Here is a 17,845-nt window from a genome sequence, read left to right as displayed (position 1 = left end):
TAACTGTATTTATAAATTTTGTCACCTCTTCAGATATAGTAATGAGATTACCTTCACTATGCATAGAATAATTGTATAATTTTATTAATCATTTAAACTTACTATTTATAAATAAATAAATAGATATATATAATATTTTTATATTTTTCAACAATTCTTCAATTTATTAANACTATTTATAAATAAATAAATAGATATATATAATATTTTTATATTTTTCAACAATTCTTCAATTTATTAATGGGCACATTTAAAATTTTCAATTTATTTAATTTTAATAGATAAATCAAACTTTAAAAATTTAAATGATTCTCTCATTTTTTTTATCAAATTTAATAATTATAATTGATTAAAATTTATTAAGTTAACATACAAAATCACATTCTATAAAAATTTAGAAAAATAAATTATTTTTATATTTTACATAAATAAATTTTAAAAAATTTAATTATTTGCACAAAGCTTGTATTGCCTAAAAAATTTTATTAGTATGAGTTTATTTATAAGAATTTTTATTTATCCATATATCCATATATATATATATAATTTATTTATTTATTATTATTAATTTGTGGGTGATCCTATTCCTCACCAACTGCTGCAGTTGGAACTGCAACCAATTTGGATGTAGATCCAATTGCAGCATTTGGACCTTCTTGTGCAGTTGGAACTGCAGCAATTGGGCTCAACTGCACTAAACCAAATATAGGAATTGAGGTTGCATGCATTTGCAACTGCGGGGCAGTTGCAAATACGTGCAACCAAACAGCCCCTAAGTGTCAATATGTTCATAATAGTTTTATCAACTCTTTTTTTTTTAATATTAAAATTGTAAAAAAAGAGTGTTTGCGCCGTTGGATGTTATTTTTAGGTGTGCACCTAGCATTTCTCATTTTAAAAAATAATGGAAAATTATTGCCTAGAGTTGGTCCACAATGTTAGCGGTGGACTACTCAAATATATATACCGTTCATTCATTTCATCAATCAGTAAAACTACCATCGTACTAAAAAAATATCATTTATTTTTGCAATTTACAATTAATTTCTTTTAAAACAATAAAGATATCAAGTGATGTGTGGAGGAAGGTAGATTGCTAAACTATCCATTATTCTCTACATCAAATATGTATATCACGCTGATCCCTTCTATAGTTAACTATATTTCTATCATTCTACTATGTGGTTTAAGAAGTTACAGAAAAATATTTTGAAGTAAAAAAAATTTAGAATAAGTAAACTAGAGGGTGGTAAAGCAAACATGTGCTAAACCAGTGACTATAATGTTATTATTAGTGGGGCGGAGATTGAAAGGTGAGATAGGCGAGGGAGGGCGATGGCTTAGGTGGTGCATGGCTTATATTGTGGACCAGGTCCACCCAAATGATTTGGATATTCACCTATCTTAAAGACCAACAAAGAGTGCGAGGTCAAAACGTGAACAAACTCTGATATTAGTCAGCGGCAACCACTTCTTTATTCCGCAAAACACATCCAAAAGTTTATGAAAAATTTAGAAAAAGAGAGAGTGTGAAGGGGGTTAGGAAAAAAAAAAAAGAAAAAGAAAATAATAATAATAATAATAATGATAATTAAAAAAAACAGAAAACAACTATTTTTCGCTCTCCTGCGATCAAACTCAATTCAACGGCCTCCTCCTCCACCTCCACCTCCAGCTCGAGCTCCCGAGAGAGAGAGAGAGAGAGAGAGAGAGAGAGAGAGAGAGAAAGTAAACACCGCCAAGTGGTGGAGTAGCGCTCTCTCGAGAGAAAGCTCTAGAAATCCCCCAGCGCTACGAGGTAAGCGTCGCCGACTCCTCCGATCCAGCTCCTCAATCTCTCAATTAGGGTTTCCGAATCCCACCCCCATTGTTTCGCTCCCAATTCCTGGGAATTAGGGTTCGCGATGAGATCCCTGCGCCGGCGAACGAGCCGGGGATCGGGCGGTAATGGCGAATTAGGGTTTCTCTGATAGGTGGAAGAAGATGCTACAGCAGCCTCCTAGGGTTAACCTTGCCGAGCTCAAGTCGAAGATCGCGCGCCGGGTCGGGCCCGATCGGGCCCGGCGCTACTTCGGCTATCTCAATGCCCTCCTCTCTCAGAAGCTCAGCAGAGCGGAGTTTACGCGGCTCTGCCTCGCCGCGCTCGGCCGCGAGAACCTCGCTCTGCACAACCACCTCATCCGCGCTGTCCTTGCCAATGCGTCCCACCCGACGCCGCCGCCGCATTCGCTAATTGCGAGAGCAAAGAATTCCAGTTGCGAGGGGTTTAAGATCAAGCGGTATAATGAGGATGTTGTCAGGGAGAATGGCGAAATTCGAGAGAGCGGTGCCAAGCGGTCGCGGATGGAGGAGAAGCTGACGCCTCAAGATGAGGAGGAGGAATTGAGACGGTCCCGCGGTCCTCTGCGTGCCCCGCTCGGGATACCGTTCTGCCCCCCGAGTGTCGGCGGGGCCCGCAAGCCCCAGCTGCCGTCGGCAGTCGGTGGATTCGGCGGTTGCTGTGATTGCGGTGAATTGTGCGAGACCGAGGTGCTGAAGAGAAGGATGGAGAGAATAGCCCGAGCGCAGGGGTTGGGAGGTGTGGGGATGGATTGCGCGGATGTTTTGAATAATGGGTTGGATGCTTATCTGAAGCGGTTGATAAGGTCATGTGTTGGCCTGGTCGGTGCGAGGTTTTCCGGGCATGGTGTGATAAAGGATTTGCGGCCGCCGGCAAAGCCGATCAATGGCGTTTGGCTGCCGAATCATGTAAATGTGGAGAGGGGCCGTGGGTTGTTGGAGGCCGCACATGAGGTGAGAAATAATCAAGGACTGATGGCGATATCGTTGCAAGATTTTAGAGTAGCAATGGAGGTAAACCCACAGCAGCTTGGGGAGGATTGGCCGTTGCTACTGGAAAAAATATGCTTCCGCTCGTTTGAGGAATAAGATCGATTGAAGTAAAATTTATCTGGTTCCAAGAAACTTGTGTCTGGATGTGAGTTTTTTGGTGCCTGAGGGCTTCTGTTTGGGCCTACTTGGACGAAACGACACCGCACAGCTTAGTGGTGCAAAATGGAAGGATTTCATGGCTTGGCGTGGCAGGAAAAGCCTTGAAGATCATGCTTTGTGCTTGGCACGTAAGGGAGAGTATCTTATGGTCAATCTGATCCGTCTGTTGTATATTTAGCATTTGTGAGGAGGCAGCTGCGCCGCAATTGGTACTTCTGATTTATGTCATCTATGGAGGGGAGTATTTTCTGGTCAATCTTTCCAAAGAAAAGAATATAATCCGTCTGTTGTATATTCAGCATTTGTAAGGAGCAGCTGCGCCGCGATCGGAGCTTCTGATTTATGTAGTCTATGGAGGGGACCGACTCCGGAGACGGTACTCCAGAACAACTTTTTTGTGTAAATTATTTTAGAATATTCTGTAAGTTTCCCAATTCACAGTGCATGTTTCGCTATGTAGGTTTAAATACTAATTTCAAGATTATTTTTTGAATATCTTAATATGAATGCAATAATAATTTGACATTGTGCATTCGGAAGTTTAACGTTTATGTAATTTGTTCGTAATTTTTGTTCTTATCATGCTTGCTTAGTTTCTATTTTTATTAGTAGCTGTTCTCTTCTTGGACTATCCACAAACTAATGGAAGTGCGACTTCCAATTGAAGTATTGCAGTTTGTCATTATACTAGCTGGTTTTTCGCGGGTCAGTTTAGTAAATACACCATTGTTTTGGGTTGTTTTTTCTTGTTAAGAAGTTTCCTACATTGTTATCCATCTCTAAGTAGTAACTAAATGGAAAGAGCTCTTGTAAAAACTATATTACATGTAGCAACTGACTGATCTATGGCCTACTATGTAATTTCCCCTAAATCTTCATGCTTGTATCGTTGTATTATATGTTAGATTGGAAAAGCGTAAAGAGTGCGGTTTTTAGGTAGTCTATTAACATTAAATTTAACATCTTGTGACTGTATGAAGCCACTATTTTTTGGATGATGGATCTGCTTCTCTATTTTGTACATTTAAAAACCAAATGAACAGGAATAGAGCTCTTTGTTATTTTTGGCATGCAGAATTGCCTTTTTAACTTGTGGTGTTTCTGAATCTTTTCTGCACTAGTGAGCCAGTGATCATAAATGAAAACTAGAAACAGCATTCAACTGTGTCCGTATCTCTAGTTTACTTTGTTTCAGAGAAAAGGTAATTTTTTTATTTTTTAATCTTGCGAACTTCAATGTTGAATTAAGTGTGTAAACAAAAGCACCTACATATGCCAATGCCCATATTCATGAATTTGCAGTCAAAAAGATGAAATTTCATGTGAATTAAAACATTTTTATGAACATTAGTAACTGCCAAACACACTTCTTGTGTCCATTGTAGAGAAAAGATGCAAGTTAAGTGTGGTCTGTTGTTTCTGTCATCTAGCTCTGATAAATATAAATTTTATATTTCCAATTATGGATACGTATGTCAGTACTATCATTTGCTTTGTTCAAACGACTCAAATTTACGTCCCTTGGTCTGTTTTACCATACCTATATGAGGATTAATGAGCCTTGAGATAGTAGGTCTTTCGGTCTTTATACTATTTGCTTCATGTTTTTTTTTTTTTCTTTTTTTCCTGATTATGCTGCATATCAGTTGTATTTGATTTATGTCTTTTAATTTTGTGAATAATTTGAGCCAACAAATTTAAAGTATGACAGCGTATTCGTTTTTGCAGGCTTTGGTTGTCTGTTGTATACTGAGCATATTTAACCATACTCAGGCTAGAAGTTATAGGTCGAAACTCTTGTCATTTTCTTACATCCTGTGTAAAGACACCTCCTGTTGTATTCTATATCTTTATTCTAGTCAGATTATGGAGAAGGGGTTATCTGGAAAAAAAAGGATAGCATACCTTCAAAGAACACATTTACATGTTTTTGGATTTATTTCCCCTTGAAATGCTGAAAACATAGGACTGCCCTTCTTCAAACTAAAAGGCTTTCTCAGTAATGAAATATTTATGTTCAAATACCAACAATGTTCTTTGGTTGAGAACCAGACTGAGAAAGAAGCCATAGACACAACAAAATAAGGAAGAATGAGAGTAGCTGGTGCTTCCATTTGTTTTTTAGAGATCCTCTATAGTCCCTGGTTGAAATTCCCTTCTGTCATGTGCATGGACAGGGCCCAAAAGCCCTCCCTATCAACAATTAATGCAGCCGGATGTAGCTGTAGCAGTTGCTAGGACTGTGGTCGACTGAAAGAATTGCAAAATCACGTATATTGTCTTGATTTTGCTGTAATGGTTTGAACACTTGAAGCACTCACAAGAGCAACTATAATTGCAGCTCAGTGGCTTCTTTCCGAGACTCTAAAGAAGCTATGGAGCTGAACTCACAGTAACTCAAACAGGAGTGGCCTTTTCTGCTTATGAAGTTTTGCTTCCATTATTTAAACAAATAAGATCATAGACGGCCAAGTATTCTGGTTCGACAAGGAAATTGTGCCTACAGGCTTCTATTTGGACTATTATGTACAGAATAACATAATTTGGCTCAGTATGTACAGAACCACATCACACAGTTTGAAGACTAAGTTGGAGGATTCAGTGAGGATCAGGGATGGAATAATTCTTAGGATTGGGCAGTTGGTCCCACAATCAAGCTACTCTCAATACAATCTGGCACGATCTAAAGTCTAGTCACAGTCTGGTCCATTTTGTTGTATGTTTATTATTCTTGAGGAAGCATCTACATCTAAAAATCTACCTCTGTGTAATCTATGGCATGAAGCTGACTCTGAAGACAAATCGGCTGAATAAATGTTGTGTAACTTATAGGAGAATGTTCTGTAAGTTCCTCACTTCACATCCTATGCATTAAGATTGCCAAAGTTGCTAGAAGGGTTTCAATACCATATTCTTTGTTTTTCTAATTAATTTTGTGTTGAATCTCCTAATCATTCAATAGTTTGCTGCATAATAATGAATAAGTCATCAAAGTTGCTACATGAATTATTCATAGTTTCAGAGACTGCCCTTGGGGGATTTCAATGACAAATTCATGGGCTTTTTTCCCCTGATATTCTAATATTCAATCTCCCAAATTCATGGAATTTTTTCTTATTAGTTTAATATTTAGTCTCCCAACAATTCAATTATTTGCTGCATAACAGTGAATAATGCCATCAAAGTTGCTACGTAGACCATTGACTGTGTTGGGGACTGCTATGGGAGTTTCATTTCCAATTTCTGTTATTCTTTTGACTAATTTGTTTGTGGATCTCCTAATTATTTTACAGTTGATCATTCGGAACTTTGTTTTGTGTGTATGATGTGTGAGTTACTGATTTTAGTGTACTTCCTTTCTTTCTCTATTTATCTATAGCTTTTCTCTATTTGGAGTATTCGCATATGGTTTTAGGCCTACTTCTGTAATGCGGTGGCGAAAAGCAGGTTGCATGCCTATGCGGTTCCATCCCAATTCATAGCATTGGAGGGGGGCAGTGCTTTTCAATTTTTTGGGCCTTCCAAAGCATAAAAACAATGCTTGTAGCCATCGCATTACCAAACAAGGCCTTAATGCTTTGTCTGTATTTAATAAATTCTATATGGTAATATGCCATGATGCTTGGTGTTTCCGCCAAAGGTATTTTCAACTTTTAATATTGAGCTCTTGAAACTACAGCTAATTAGAATGCTTATCCTTTTATTTGGAATCTCTTGGTGTTTCCGCCAAAGGTATTTTTGACTTTTAATATTGAGCTCTTGAAATTACAGCTAATTAGAATGCTTATTCTTTTATTTGGACTCTCTTTGTATTCAATATGTCTCTATTGTTTTCCTTTAGTTGATCTGTCATTGTTCTAAGTGGTATTTGATGGTAATAAATGTTTGGTTTTTTTCTAAAAAAATTAATTCAGCTCTTACAAACGACTGAAATATGACTTGTCTGAAAACTACATTATGGCCATGTTTGGTTCATGATTGAAATGGAAATGGGAAATGGGAAATGGAATAGGAATGCATTGGGATAGAAAATGGAATGATGAATCATCATTCCATGCTTTTATTTCCTTTTTCTTTTCTTTTTTGAGGTGATATTATAGTGATCATTTCTACATAGTTGTAAATTCAATAAGAGTATATCAGACTGATAAATGCAGGGCTTGAAGTAATGGCATAAAGTCTTTGTTGATTATTACATTGTTATCCAACATAAACCTTCCATATTATCCTGTTATTTTATTTTAGTAAAATTTTGAAAGACAGCATCTGAAGAGAAGATAGTTATTGATTATGAAAAAGGATGATTGTATGTCAATTTTCGTTTCCATGAGCTATTGCAAAACTATGGCAACTCTAACTTAATTACATTAATGTGAATGTATCTAAGGTTTTTTTTCACTTTAATTTCCACACTTTGAACTCGATGAAGCTTAAGGCTAAAATGCTTTTTCTATACAATGTACTTGACGAATGGTCCAATTTTTAGTTAGTTGATGAAGGGCATTAAGTATCCAACTGGAACCAGACAAGCAGCTCTTCAACTGTTTTTTTGTCATCATGGTTGATATTGCGTATAAGCACTTGTGACTTTAACATGCCTATGCGTTTTATGAACTTGTTCTTATCAGATTTGAGTATTATTTTCCTTTCTTTTCTCTCAATAATGTATAATCATTACAGGTCTATTTAGAGTATCTTTTTTCCATTGTAATTAGTGTGTTTTTAGAAATTCTCATTCAGGATTACAAGATCGACCAAATTCATGTTGTATTTCATTGGAACTTCAGTTTTAATGGTCGTTTTCCAATCTATCTATCCACTCTATTGTATTTACCAATCTATCTATCCACTCTATTGTATTATTGGATGATTTGTACAAATTCTCTGACAAAATTACAATTTGCCAATTTTCATTTAAACTTAAACAAGGGGTTTAGTTGTCATTGGATGAATTACTATGTTTATGTCTAGTTACTTCTTTCATGGAATATTGGTGCCTGGTCCTTCAATTGGTACACACAAATTAAATCACTGTTTAGAGATTTGATCAGAGTCATCAGACATTTATATTTTTGTGACATGATTGGAGCATGCTTAGACAAATTATAATTTCTGTTACATGGTTGGTGCGTGCATACATGATTTACATATGCGCATGTAATCACATTTGATTATGCTACCTGTCCGAGCATGTTTTGACATGGGCAGGTACCCAAGCTTGCTCCATGCATAGGTTATTCCAAAATTATGCTAGAATCAGATTGATATTGAATACTTTTTGGTTGCTTAATTTCCTCTTAGTTTACTTGCTTCTGGCAATATATGTATTTATTCATTATATATAAAGTGTGTCATGTATGTAGGCACTCGATATATGTGTGAAATATTTTTGTGTTTAATCTTCTGCATATGAGAGAGCATTTGATATGAAAATCAACAGAATTCATCTTCTTCTATGTCTCCAAAGAATTCTGTTGTTGGAATTTCAGTCGCTTACGGATAAAATCCCAAGTTGGTGAAATCCCAAATATCTTTGAACTAGTAATGAGTAGCAGATTGGCACTAAATAATGAATAGCTTGAAACTTGGAATAGCTTGGAACAGCCAATCTGGGGATATCTTTTTGCGTCCTTAAAATGTGGGACCAAGCTAAGTGACAGTAAAGGAACATTAGATTTATACCTTTGTTCTCTTTGGTTTGTTATTACTTGCATGGATAGAAACTCAAATTGATAATTCTCAATTTGCACCATTCAATATTTTCTGAAGCATCTAAAGATTTGGAATTGCAGATGTATCCTATCTGTTCGTTGATCATTATTCTGTGAATAACTTGGATATTGATAAGTTCATTTCTACTCTGCACTTGCACGTTTGTGTATTATCATTGTTATTGTCAAAAGCTTTTTCAGGAAAACCGGGTGCTCAGGTAGTGAAGGATCGGTTGATAACCATTCAAGAGAAGTTGTTAGCACAATCTTAAAATCGGACAATTGTCATGTAAGTCCCTCCAGAATTTGAGCTTCTATAATCAGTATTCAGTTTATCTGCCTCCTTATTTAAGAGAAGGAAAGCAAAGATTAACCTTTTTACTTAATTTCATCAAGTGGTGCTCTCATTACTGGCTTTTGTAGTTCTCACGTAAGAGTTCTTGTTCTCTGGGGATTACATCATTCATTGCTGCAGTTTATGTGAAATTTCATTTAGCTCACTGGTCTTTAATTTGTTTCAATTGAGTCACCAAACTTTAATTTCTATTTTAATCAAATCTCTGAGTTAAAACTCTAATGTAATTTCCCAAGCAAACCAATGTGGTGGTAGCTAATTTAGTTGCCTACATCATTTCTTTGAGATGATGCTGTTATAATTTATCCCTTTGTCTGCCGCGAACGAACCGGCCCCGCCGTAGGGTGTTTCTAGGGCGAGTGGTCATTCATGGTTTGGTTCGAATCGGATTCTTCATAGTTCGATTCGGGTCGGACCCACCTTGGTTCGAGTCGGACCCTGATCGGATTGAACCGAATTCAACTCAAGTCGGTTCAAATCGGATCTTGTTCTGTTCGGGTTGGACCCGCTTCAGTTCGAGTCGGATCCTAATCGGGTTGAACCGAATTCAGCTCGAGTCAGTTCAAGTTGGATCCTGTTCGGTTCAGATTGGACCTACTTCAGTTCGAGTCGGATCCTTCATGGTTTGGATTAGACCCACTTCGGTTCTAGTCGGATCCTTTATGGTTCTGATTGGATTGGATTTACTTTGGTTTGGTTCGGACCGGATTCGGTTCGGTTCAGTTCGGATTCACTTTTGTTCAAGTTGAATCCTGTTCGGTTCGGTTCAGACAGGATCTGGTTTGATTCGGATCCGGTTCGGTTCAAGTCGGATCCTTTCCGGCTTGGTTCGGATCGGATCCGCTTAGGTTCGAGTCGGATCGAATTCGCTTCGGTTCGAGTTCAAGTCAAATCCATTATGATTTGGTTCAAACGGGATCCGGTTCGGTTCAACTCGGATCAGATCCGCTTCGGTTTAAGTCGAATCCATTATGATTTGGTTCAGACGAGATCCGGTTCGGTTCAGCTTGGATCGGATCAGCATCGGTTCAAGTCGAATCCTTTATGATTCTGTTCAGTTCGGATCCGGTTCGGTTCAGTTCAGATCGGATTCACCTTGGTTCAAGTCGAATCCTTTATGGTTCGGTTCGGTTCGGATCCGGTTTGGTTCGGATCAGATCGGATTCACTTTAGTTCAAGTTGAATCCTTTATGGTTCTGTCCGGATCAGATCCATTTCGGATCAAGTTGAATCCATTTGGTTTGGTTCGGATTGGATCCGCTTCAGTTCGAGTCGAATCCTTCCTGGTTCGGATCAGGTCAAATCCACTTTGGATCAAGTTAAATCCATTTGGCTCGGTTCGGATCAAATCCACTTTGGTTCGAGTCGAATCCTTCCTGGTTCGGTTGAGTCGGTTCCTTTCAGGTTCGATTTGGATCCTTCATGGTTTGGTTCAAGTCAAACTAGCTTGTAGTTTGATTTGGTTCGGTTATGTCTTTAATGGTTCAATTAAACTCATTGATTAGACTTGATCGGCTTATAATCCGATTTAATTTATCATTATGGTTTAGTTGACTCGGGTCTAGTCTATCGCGAAGACGACGACCCGGTTTAATTGAACCGAACTCGGGTCAAGCCTATCACGAAGACGGCGACCTGGTTTAATTAAGCGAACCCGAGTCAAGCCTATCACGAAGACGGCGACCCGGTTTAATTAACCGAACCCGGGTCAAGCCTATCACGAAGACGGCGACCCGGTTTAATTAACCGAACCCGGGTCAAGCCTATCACGAAGACGGCGACCCGGTTTAATTAACCGAACCCGGGTCAAGCCTATCACGAAGACGGCGACCCGGTTTAATTAACCGAACCCGGGTCAAGCCTATCACGAAGACGGCGACCCGGTTTAATTAACCGAACCCGGGTCAAGCCTATCACGAAGACGGCGACCCGGTTTAATTAACCGAACCCGGGTCAAGCCTATCACGAAGACGGCGACCCGGTTTAATTAACCGAACCCGGGTCAAGCCTATCACGAAGACGGCGACCCGGTTTAATTAACCGAACCCGGGTCAAGCCTATCACGAAGACGGCGACCCGGTTTAATTAACCGAACCCGGGTCAAGCCTATCACGAAGACGGCGACCCGGTTTAATTAACCGAACCCGGGTCAAGCCTATCACGAAGACGGCGACCCGGTTTAATGATCCGGACTCGGGTCAAGCCTATCACGAAGACGGCGACCCGAGAAAAATATTTATTATCCTTTTTTTTATTATTATTATTTTATTTTTGTTGTTATCATTTTGGTCCGAATCGGAGTTCAACCGTGTCGAGCCTATCACGAAGACGGCCGCTCGGTATGATCATAAGTCCAATGAGAGTAACGATCTAATGTCGAGATCGAAAGTGTCGAGCCTATCACGAAGACGGCCGCTCAATCAATCCGACACAAGGATCGTCACCGTCGCGTCGCTTGTGCGCACAAATTTTCTTTTGATGTTGAGGGAGATGAGTTTAATGAATACGCGTGCATGATGTAGTAACGATTGAATGTCAAATTTGATCGGGTCAACCTATCACGAAGACGGTTGTGTTGATCAAACCGACATAAAATCGCTACTACATCGTTTGCGCGTATGCAACAACCCATCGCCGTCGTAGAAAAGAAAAAGAAAAGAGGCCGCTAAACGGCCTCTTTGCGCGTCGTCGAAGTCGTCGTTGTTGTGTCATTGTCGAGGTCATCGCCGTTGTCGAAGTCGTCGTCATCGTCGCCGCGCCGCCGCAAAATAAAGTAGCCGAGCCTTTCTTCTTTCTTGTACGGGTTGGGGGGGTGTGCTGTGAGCACACCACACCCCCCTCCCTTGGTTGGTGACGAGCGGCAGGAGGGAGGGAGGGGAGTGTCGCCCTGTGTGCACACGTGGAGAGAAGAGAAAAAAGAAGAAAAGAAAAAAAAAAATTTTTTTTTACCTTCTTTTTTTTCTTCACTGTTTGTATTTTTTTTTTTTTCTTTCTAGTTCCCTACAAAAAAAAACCCACTTACATCTTGGATCCAATTTATAGGGATCCAAGAATCAGTATCATTTTGGAAACAAAATTCAAATAAACCTCTAAAAAGGAATTATATCATTCCTTATAGCTTATAAGGAATTTAAGTATTTGATACTATTTTTAAATCTCTTCCTTATTTTATTTTATTTTGAAATGACAAAGATTTTTTTTATTTTTTTTTTATTTCAAATGAACTAGAAATCCTATCCTAATTATTCTCTCATTTTATTCTTATATATATATATATATGTCACCTCTTTTTTTTTACTCAAACACCCTTAGTGATAATTTACCTGTTGATTCAGTTTCAAATCACCTCTTGACTCTTTAATATTGTATAGTTTCATATTGAGGGGCCGTTTTGTTTCAAGGTTTGTAATATTTCGAGAATGTTGTATATTTTATATTTGAAATGCTCAGTTGGCTACTTATCATGCCATTTGCCATTGTTAGGAACTTGTATATTCTTACAAATGGGCCGCTAATGGTCACCATCAAGTATGGAAATGAGAGTACCTCCTAATCTATGGTTATCTAGTATTCCTATTAGCTGGAAATCTACAATGATTCTAATACTTCACCAAAACCTTTTACAATTATCCAACTTTGAGTTGAATGGTAATGATATGATATTTTCAAAAGAATAAATGGAGGATTTTTGGATTAGTACAAACTTTGAACCAAACGGGCCCTGATAGTTATGAGATAATGTAGTAGTTGAATCAACTAGCAACCATTGTCTTGCTACTCCTTAGCAGTTGAATTAACTCTTATATCGTTATTTCATTAAGAAAAATTAGTCAGAGTTTGAGAAGCGACCTTACTGAAATGTAATTAAAGTTTAGTGCCTTTATTATATAATTTGCTAGTTCAATGATCTGAATGAAATTTGACCATTAGTCAAAACGATCAATGGTGTAATTTACCATATGTTCAGGAGAACTACTTCTAGTTGATTTTTCTCTTAAATGCGGATACTGTATTTATTTTTAAATATTGTTTTTCATCCAAAAGGCCAGTATCACAAGAGATTGCCTAGGCAAGTCTTAACACCCTTCTTATTTAAGAGAGATAAAGATATGTGCAATTGATAGGTAAAGTAAAAGATGCCAAATTGCTAATCGAACTCAATACATGTAATTTGGGGATTTATTAGCCTTTTTTGGGAGATGGGGGTTGAACCCATGACTTCACAGATTTTAAGGAGTGTTGGAGTCACTTGAATACCATGTTACCCAGGATTGATCCGGTAGGAGATGCATAGGAATCGGTTGTCTTAATAAAGTTTACTGTAGCTTTGAGAGTTATGTTATCGTACATTCGCTATTCAAATGAGAAGGCTGAAATCATACCAACTCCGAATTGTTTTTGGCTTCTTTTGCAATCAAATTTGAAGTTGATAGTCTGGTTTGAATCAAATTGTAACAAGGGAGACCTAGGGTCACTATTAGCGGGTGGGTGAGAGTGCTTCTGGTATAAGAATGCTTTTTCTAGTTCTTTTGATGCTAGTAGAGTTAACTTGTTGATTTTCCTTTTATGACTCACCAATTGAGCTATATTTAAGTGGAGGAAGCATGGAAGTCTTCTTCTTTTTTAAGCCTTATCCTAAATGTAACTAGAGCCACACTTGCAAAGAAATCTTGTTTATGAAGTTCTGTTTTGAAGCTGTTCAGTTTGGGATGAGATACAAGATGTTGATTATTTGCATTTCTTCAAATCCCCTTTTGCTAAAAAGGTAAAATCTGATACTGCCTCCATAGTGCATAATGCACATGTTGACATAGAGTCATTTTTCATGACCGGACCTTATCTAGAAGTGCTCTTTGAGAAGCTTCTCAAACAAAGTACTAAGGCTTGGTGTGGGGAATGCCTTCTTTAGACTCAATTGCTTTGATGTGTCAACATGCTCACAAAAATACCTTTAAGTGCAAACATCCCAGAAGATGTTTCTTCATTAAAACATTAGAGCTCAGAGGCTCTTTCGAGTTTTTTTGGGGATCATATTGCATTGTAGCTGTTTCTTTTGGAGGATGCATTCTCCAACAAGGCTTAAATCTAATAGCTTTTTTCCATTAAAAAACTTCGTATCAGCTTCAAGCTTTAGTAGTACCAAAAACTTAGCAATGAAGCTTCTACTTTTGATGGTTGGAAGCCCTTTTCACCTTCCTGCTGTAAGAAAATTTTCAAATAATACAGTTATTTGGTTTATCCTTTGACTTTTAGTGAATGGATGTGACTCTAATCAAAGGATGTTATTCTTAGCGAACGAATGTAAAAGGATTAGGTATGAAAAGACACAACTTTATGGTGTGTTCTTTCATGCATATGTTTGTTGGAATTAATTTTTACATAAATTGAATTTGACATATATGCATTGGTCAAATGGACAAAAAGGTACTAGTAACTAATTGATAGTTATGATCAAATGGAAATACGCAAACTGAAAAAGTCACTTTCTGAAGCACGTATATACAAATTGAAAAGTCACTTCATAAAACACCGGTTCACAAATTGTCACTTTCTTAAGGATACATTCGTGGTCTATACAAGTCTATAGCGTTGACTGCTAAAGGACACATGAAAAAGTTCAAGTTTCCATTCATAATAACTTTTTTCGACTCTTGTTCTATCCCTTTTCCGACAACTTAATTTAGTATCGTGTGTGCAAATGCGGTTAGGGTTAGTGCTTCATTATATTCTGGGAGGCTATTCGTTGACTCATAGCACAACACTTGTTTGAACAGTGGGAACGGATTAAGCCTTAACGGAGAGTGGCTTTGTTACATGCTTTGTAGTCTTTTATATCTTTCTACCTCAAGTCTCTTTACTTTTTGCTATAACACTGCTAGACTTTATGTTTGGAGTCACTGTAGACTATGTTCGGAAGAAGAAAGAATATAAAAGAAAATTCACTTCAAACACACTTCTCAGAGTAGATAAGTTGTTCTGAAAGTGGGTCAAAAGCGCTTGTCATCATCTCATTTGTTTGGTCGAGAACCTTGTTTAGACCCTTAAAATGATATATTTACTAGTTGTTAATCCATGCACAAACATTTTAAAATTTATTTTTCTAAAAAAGTAAATTAATTTTAAGGTGAAAAAATCTAGTTTATAAAAATATCGAAAAATTATAAAACCTAATTATTTGTAGAGATAAATTCTTTAAATAAGATTAGACAAGACTATATCTAATGTGACTATAGATGGATATTCTGATTGCATAACCAATCTCTCTCTTATTTTCTTCATAGTTGTTCAAAATTTTTCAGAGTTACACATAAGATTGCCTTGAATAAACTTGCCACGTGTCGATAATTCAGCTTGCCATGTGGCAAGAGCAGAAATTTGGCTTCTGCTTTCATATTTTCTCTCGTGCAGTCTGCAGCAAGGTAATATCTGCTCCTCTTAAGAAAATGATGAGCTGCAGACGGTAAATGTAGAGGAGCAGCAGCAGCAGCAGCAGCAGCAGCTGCCTATTTTCATCTCTTTTTATGCTATTGAAGAAGTATGAGCTTTCAGGAACTTTTATGAGAAGGAAGTTTTAATGTGAACTAATTATCTCTTTCCTTTATTCACTTTTTTCTTTTTTCCTTGTATTTATGACATGTTTTTTACCTCTTTTTTTCTGCTTTACATTCCTTTCAGCTCATGTGAAGGTTGTTTTCGCTTCTGGAAAGTGCTCAGAAACCCGTCTAATTACATTACTGTGAGGTATCCAAACTTCTTTCCTTCTCTGCTGTTGCTGTCAACATGGACATAATGCTCTTTTGATGATATCTCTAGCACAAGTTGATGTTCTATTGTGATTTGATTTATTTGTTGTTTTCCGAACATCAAACAAACAAGAAATAGCCAATCATTTGTTCTTCAATAGCAAAATGTCTTTCATACAATCAATATAGATCTGGAATGAGGATTTGTAGTGTTCCTATCTCTGCTAATTATTCCTTAGCTGCATGGTGCTTATATGCTGCACAATTTTGTTCTCTTTTTTTCTCACATTGGTCATTTTTTATGTGCAATAATACATGACCCTTTTTTTTTAAATCCCTTTCTTGCCTTGTCCTTTGTTTGTTTCTCTCTCCTTGTTATTTATTCATTGTTCTCTTTTTCCTCTCAAACAGGGCATACTTGCTCTGTTTTGTAGTCAATTGCGTGATTCGAAATATATGAAAAATAAATGAACCTTTTTTGTTGTTATTGACGGAAACAAATACAGTTGCGGGCTCCATTGCACCTTTGCCTAATCTATGATGCACTGCACTATATGTAGGCATCACAAAAAGTTATTGTATATTCAAGGTAGTCACAAGCCGTTCAAGCTGCAAAGTTACAAGACAACTGCATCAAGTTCCGGCATGTGCAACAGTGGACCACCCCCCCTCCCCCACAATTCACATGAATCTTTTGTGCTCTATCTAAAAAGGTAATCTATAAACAGGTCCTTTACTTTTTGGATAATTTTAGAATAACTTTCTAACTGTTCATCGTTATACTAAGCATCTACTTTAGAAATCTAAGAACAAAATTTTACTGGAAGGATTAAAGATAAGCTTACTAACAATGGCCGACACATTTGTTCACTGCTGGGGTTAACCCACGTTGGTTGACCAATTGACCCTACTTTGTTTTAGAAGTTAAGTAAAACACTGCTTTGCTCCCAGGTGATACCAACTACACGGTTCTTAAATCCAAATGTGAGAAATGTGGATCCAAGTGAAAAAAATAAAAGCATCTATTTAAATATAAGATAAATATTTTATACTTTTTCACATTTACTCTCTATTTTATATTTACCCCTCTAAAGATATTTTCTGAATCCGTCACTGCCTACTGGTAGAATATTTCTCAATTTTGTTAAAGAACGCTTAGTGGAGTTTTTTTTTTTAAATTTTTAATTTTCTCTAAACTAAGGAACTTATATANTGTCACATGCATATTCCAATCTCTCTCTCTCTCTCTCTCTCTCTCTCTATATATATATATATAGAGAGAGAGAGAGAGAGAGAGAGAGAGATTGGAATATGCATGTGACATACTCTATATGCTGCTCTCAATGGGATATGCCTATGGCTTTTAACTTGGTTAGAAGGAAAGGACAGTAGTAGATGTTACCGATGGGCTTTTGGAGTTTGTTTTGTTGGTTTAGGACTTGGGAGATTGGTCTGCCACATGGTGTTAGGGTTTCTTATTTGCGGGGCATGTCTTGGAGGGTAAACAGGAACTGAATCATTGATTACTGCATGATGTAGGCCAGAAGAAGTGGGTAGGGGGTGTCATTGTTAATCCCATATGCATGTTGTACCTTTTCCCTTAATATGTGTTTTTGTTGCCTTTTCATATTTTTATCTTTCATACTAAATATGTTCTTCCTGATGCTCAAATTGCAGACAGGCTGGCTGATAATTCTATCTCTGTCTTAGTACTAATCAGCATGATGGACCAAAACCCACTTTTGGGTGATTTTGATCTGGAATCCGGATAGTTTGACTCAGAGAACGAGTAGATGGGCCTCTTTCTGCGTTTTTCTACAACAAAATTATAAGAATTTTCCTCCTTGTCAAATGAGTTGCTATAAGCAGTGGCAAAAGTAGACAAAAATATTTAAAAAGGAAAAAAAAAAATATGGTATCAAAGCGTAAGGTTCTCATTCTCATTTTGTTGGGATGCATATGATCATCTTATTCCGTATATATTTTGTTTTATTCAAAAGGCATTTATTATTTGGTAGATAAAGAGTTTCATTAAATTTCTAAAA

General features: G+C 37.3%; 1 protein-coding gene across 4 annotated transcripts; it reads left to right on the top strand.

The window, feature by feature from the left end:
• Positions 1,467-17,799, top strand: LOC109706500. Of its 4 annotated transcripts, none has more exons than XM_020227368.1 (6): positions 1,467-3,412; positions 4,720-5,834; positions 8,904-8,991; positions 15,733-15,798; positions 16,361-16,513; positions 17,478-17,799. In XM_020227368.1, the coding sequence occupies exon 1, from the start codon at positions 1,984-1,986 to the stop codon at positions 2,926-2,928; it is 945 nt and encodes a 314-aa protein (XP_020082957.1). In that variant the 5' UTR covers positions 1,467-1,983; the 3' UTR covers positions 2,929-3,412; positions 4,720-5,834; positions 8,904-8,991; positions 15,733-15,798; positions 16,361-16,513; positions 17,478-17,799. The 4 variants fall into 4 exon arrangements, with proteins under 4 accessions (XP_020082957.1, XP_020082958.1, XP_020082959.1 ...); XM_020227369.1 differs by having other exon boundaries at positions 8,895-8,991; XM_020227370.1 differs by having other exon boundaries at positions 1,467-3,367; positions 4,720-8,991.

The sequence above is a fragment of the Ananas comosus genome, linkage group 2, assembly GCF_001540865.1.
Source record: "Ananas comosus cultivar F153 linkage group 2, ASM154086v1, whole genome shotgun sequence".
Lineage (NCBI taxonomy): Eukaryota > Viridiplantae > Streptophyta > Magnoliopsida > Poales > Bromeliaceae > Ananas > Ananas comosus.
Note: the sequence above shows the minus strand (reverse complement) of the source record. Positions and strands in the feature narration are given on the sequence as shown.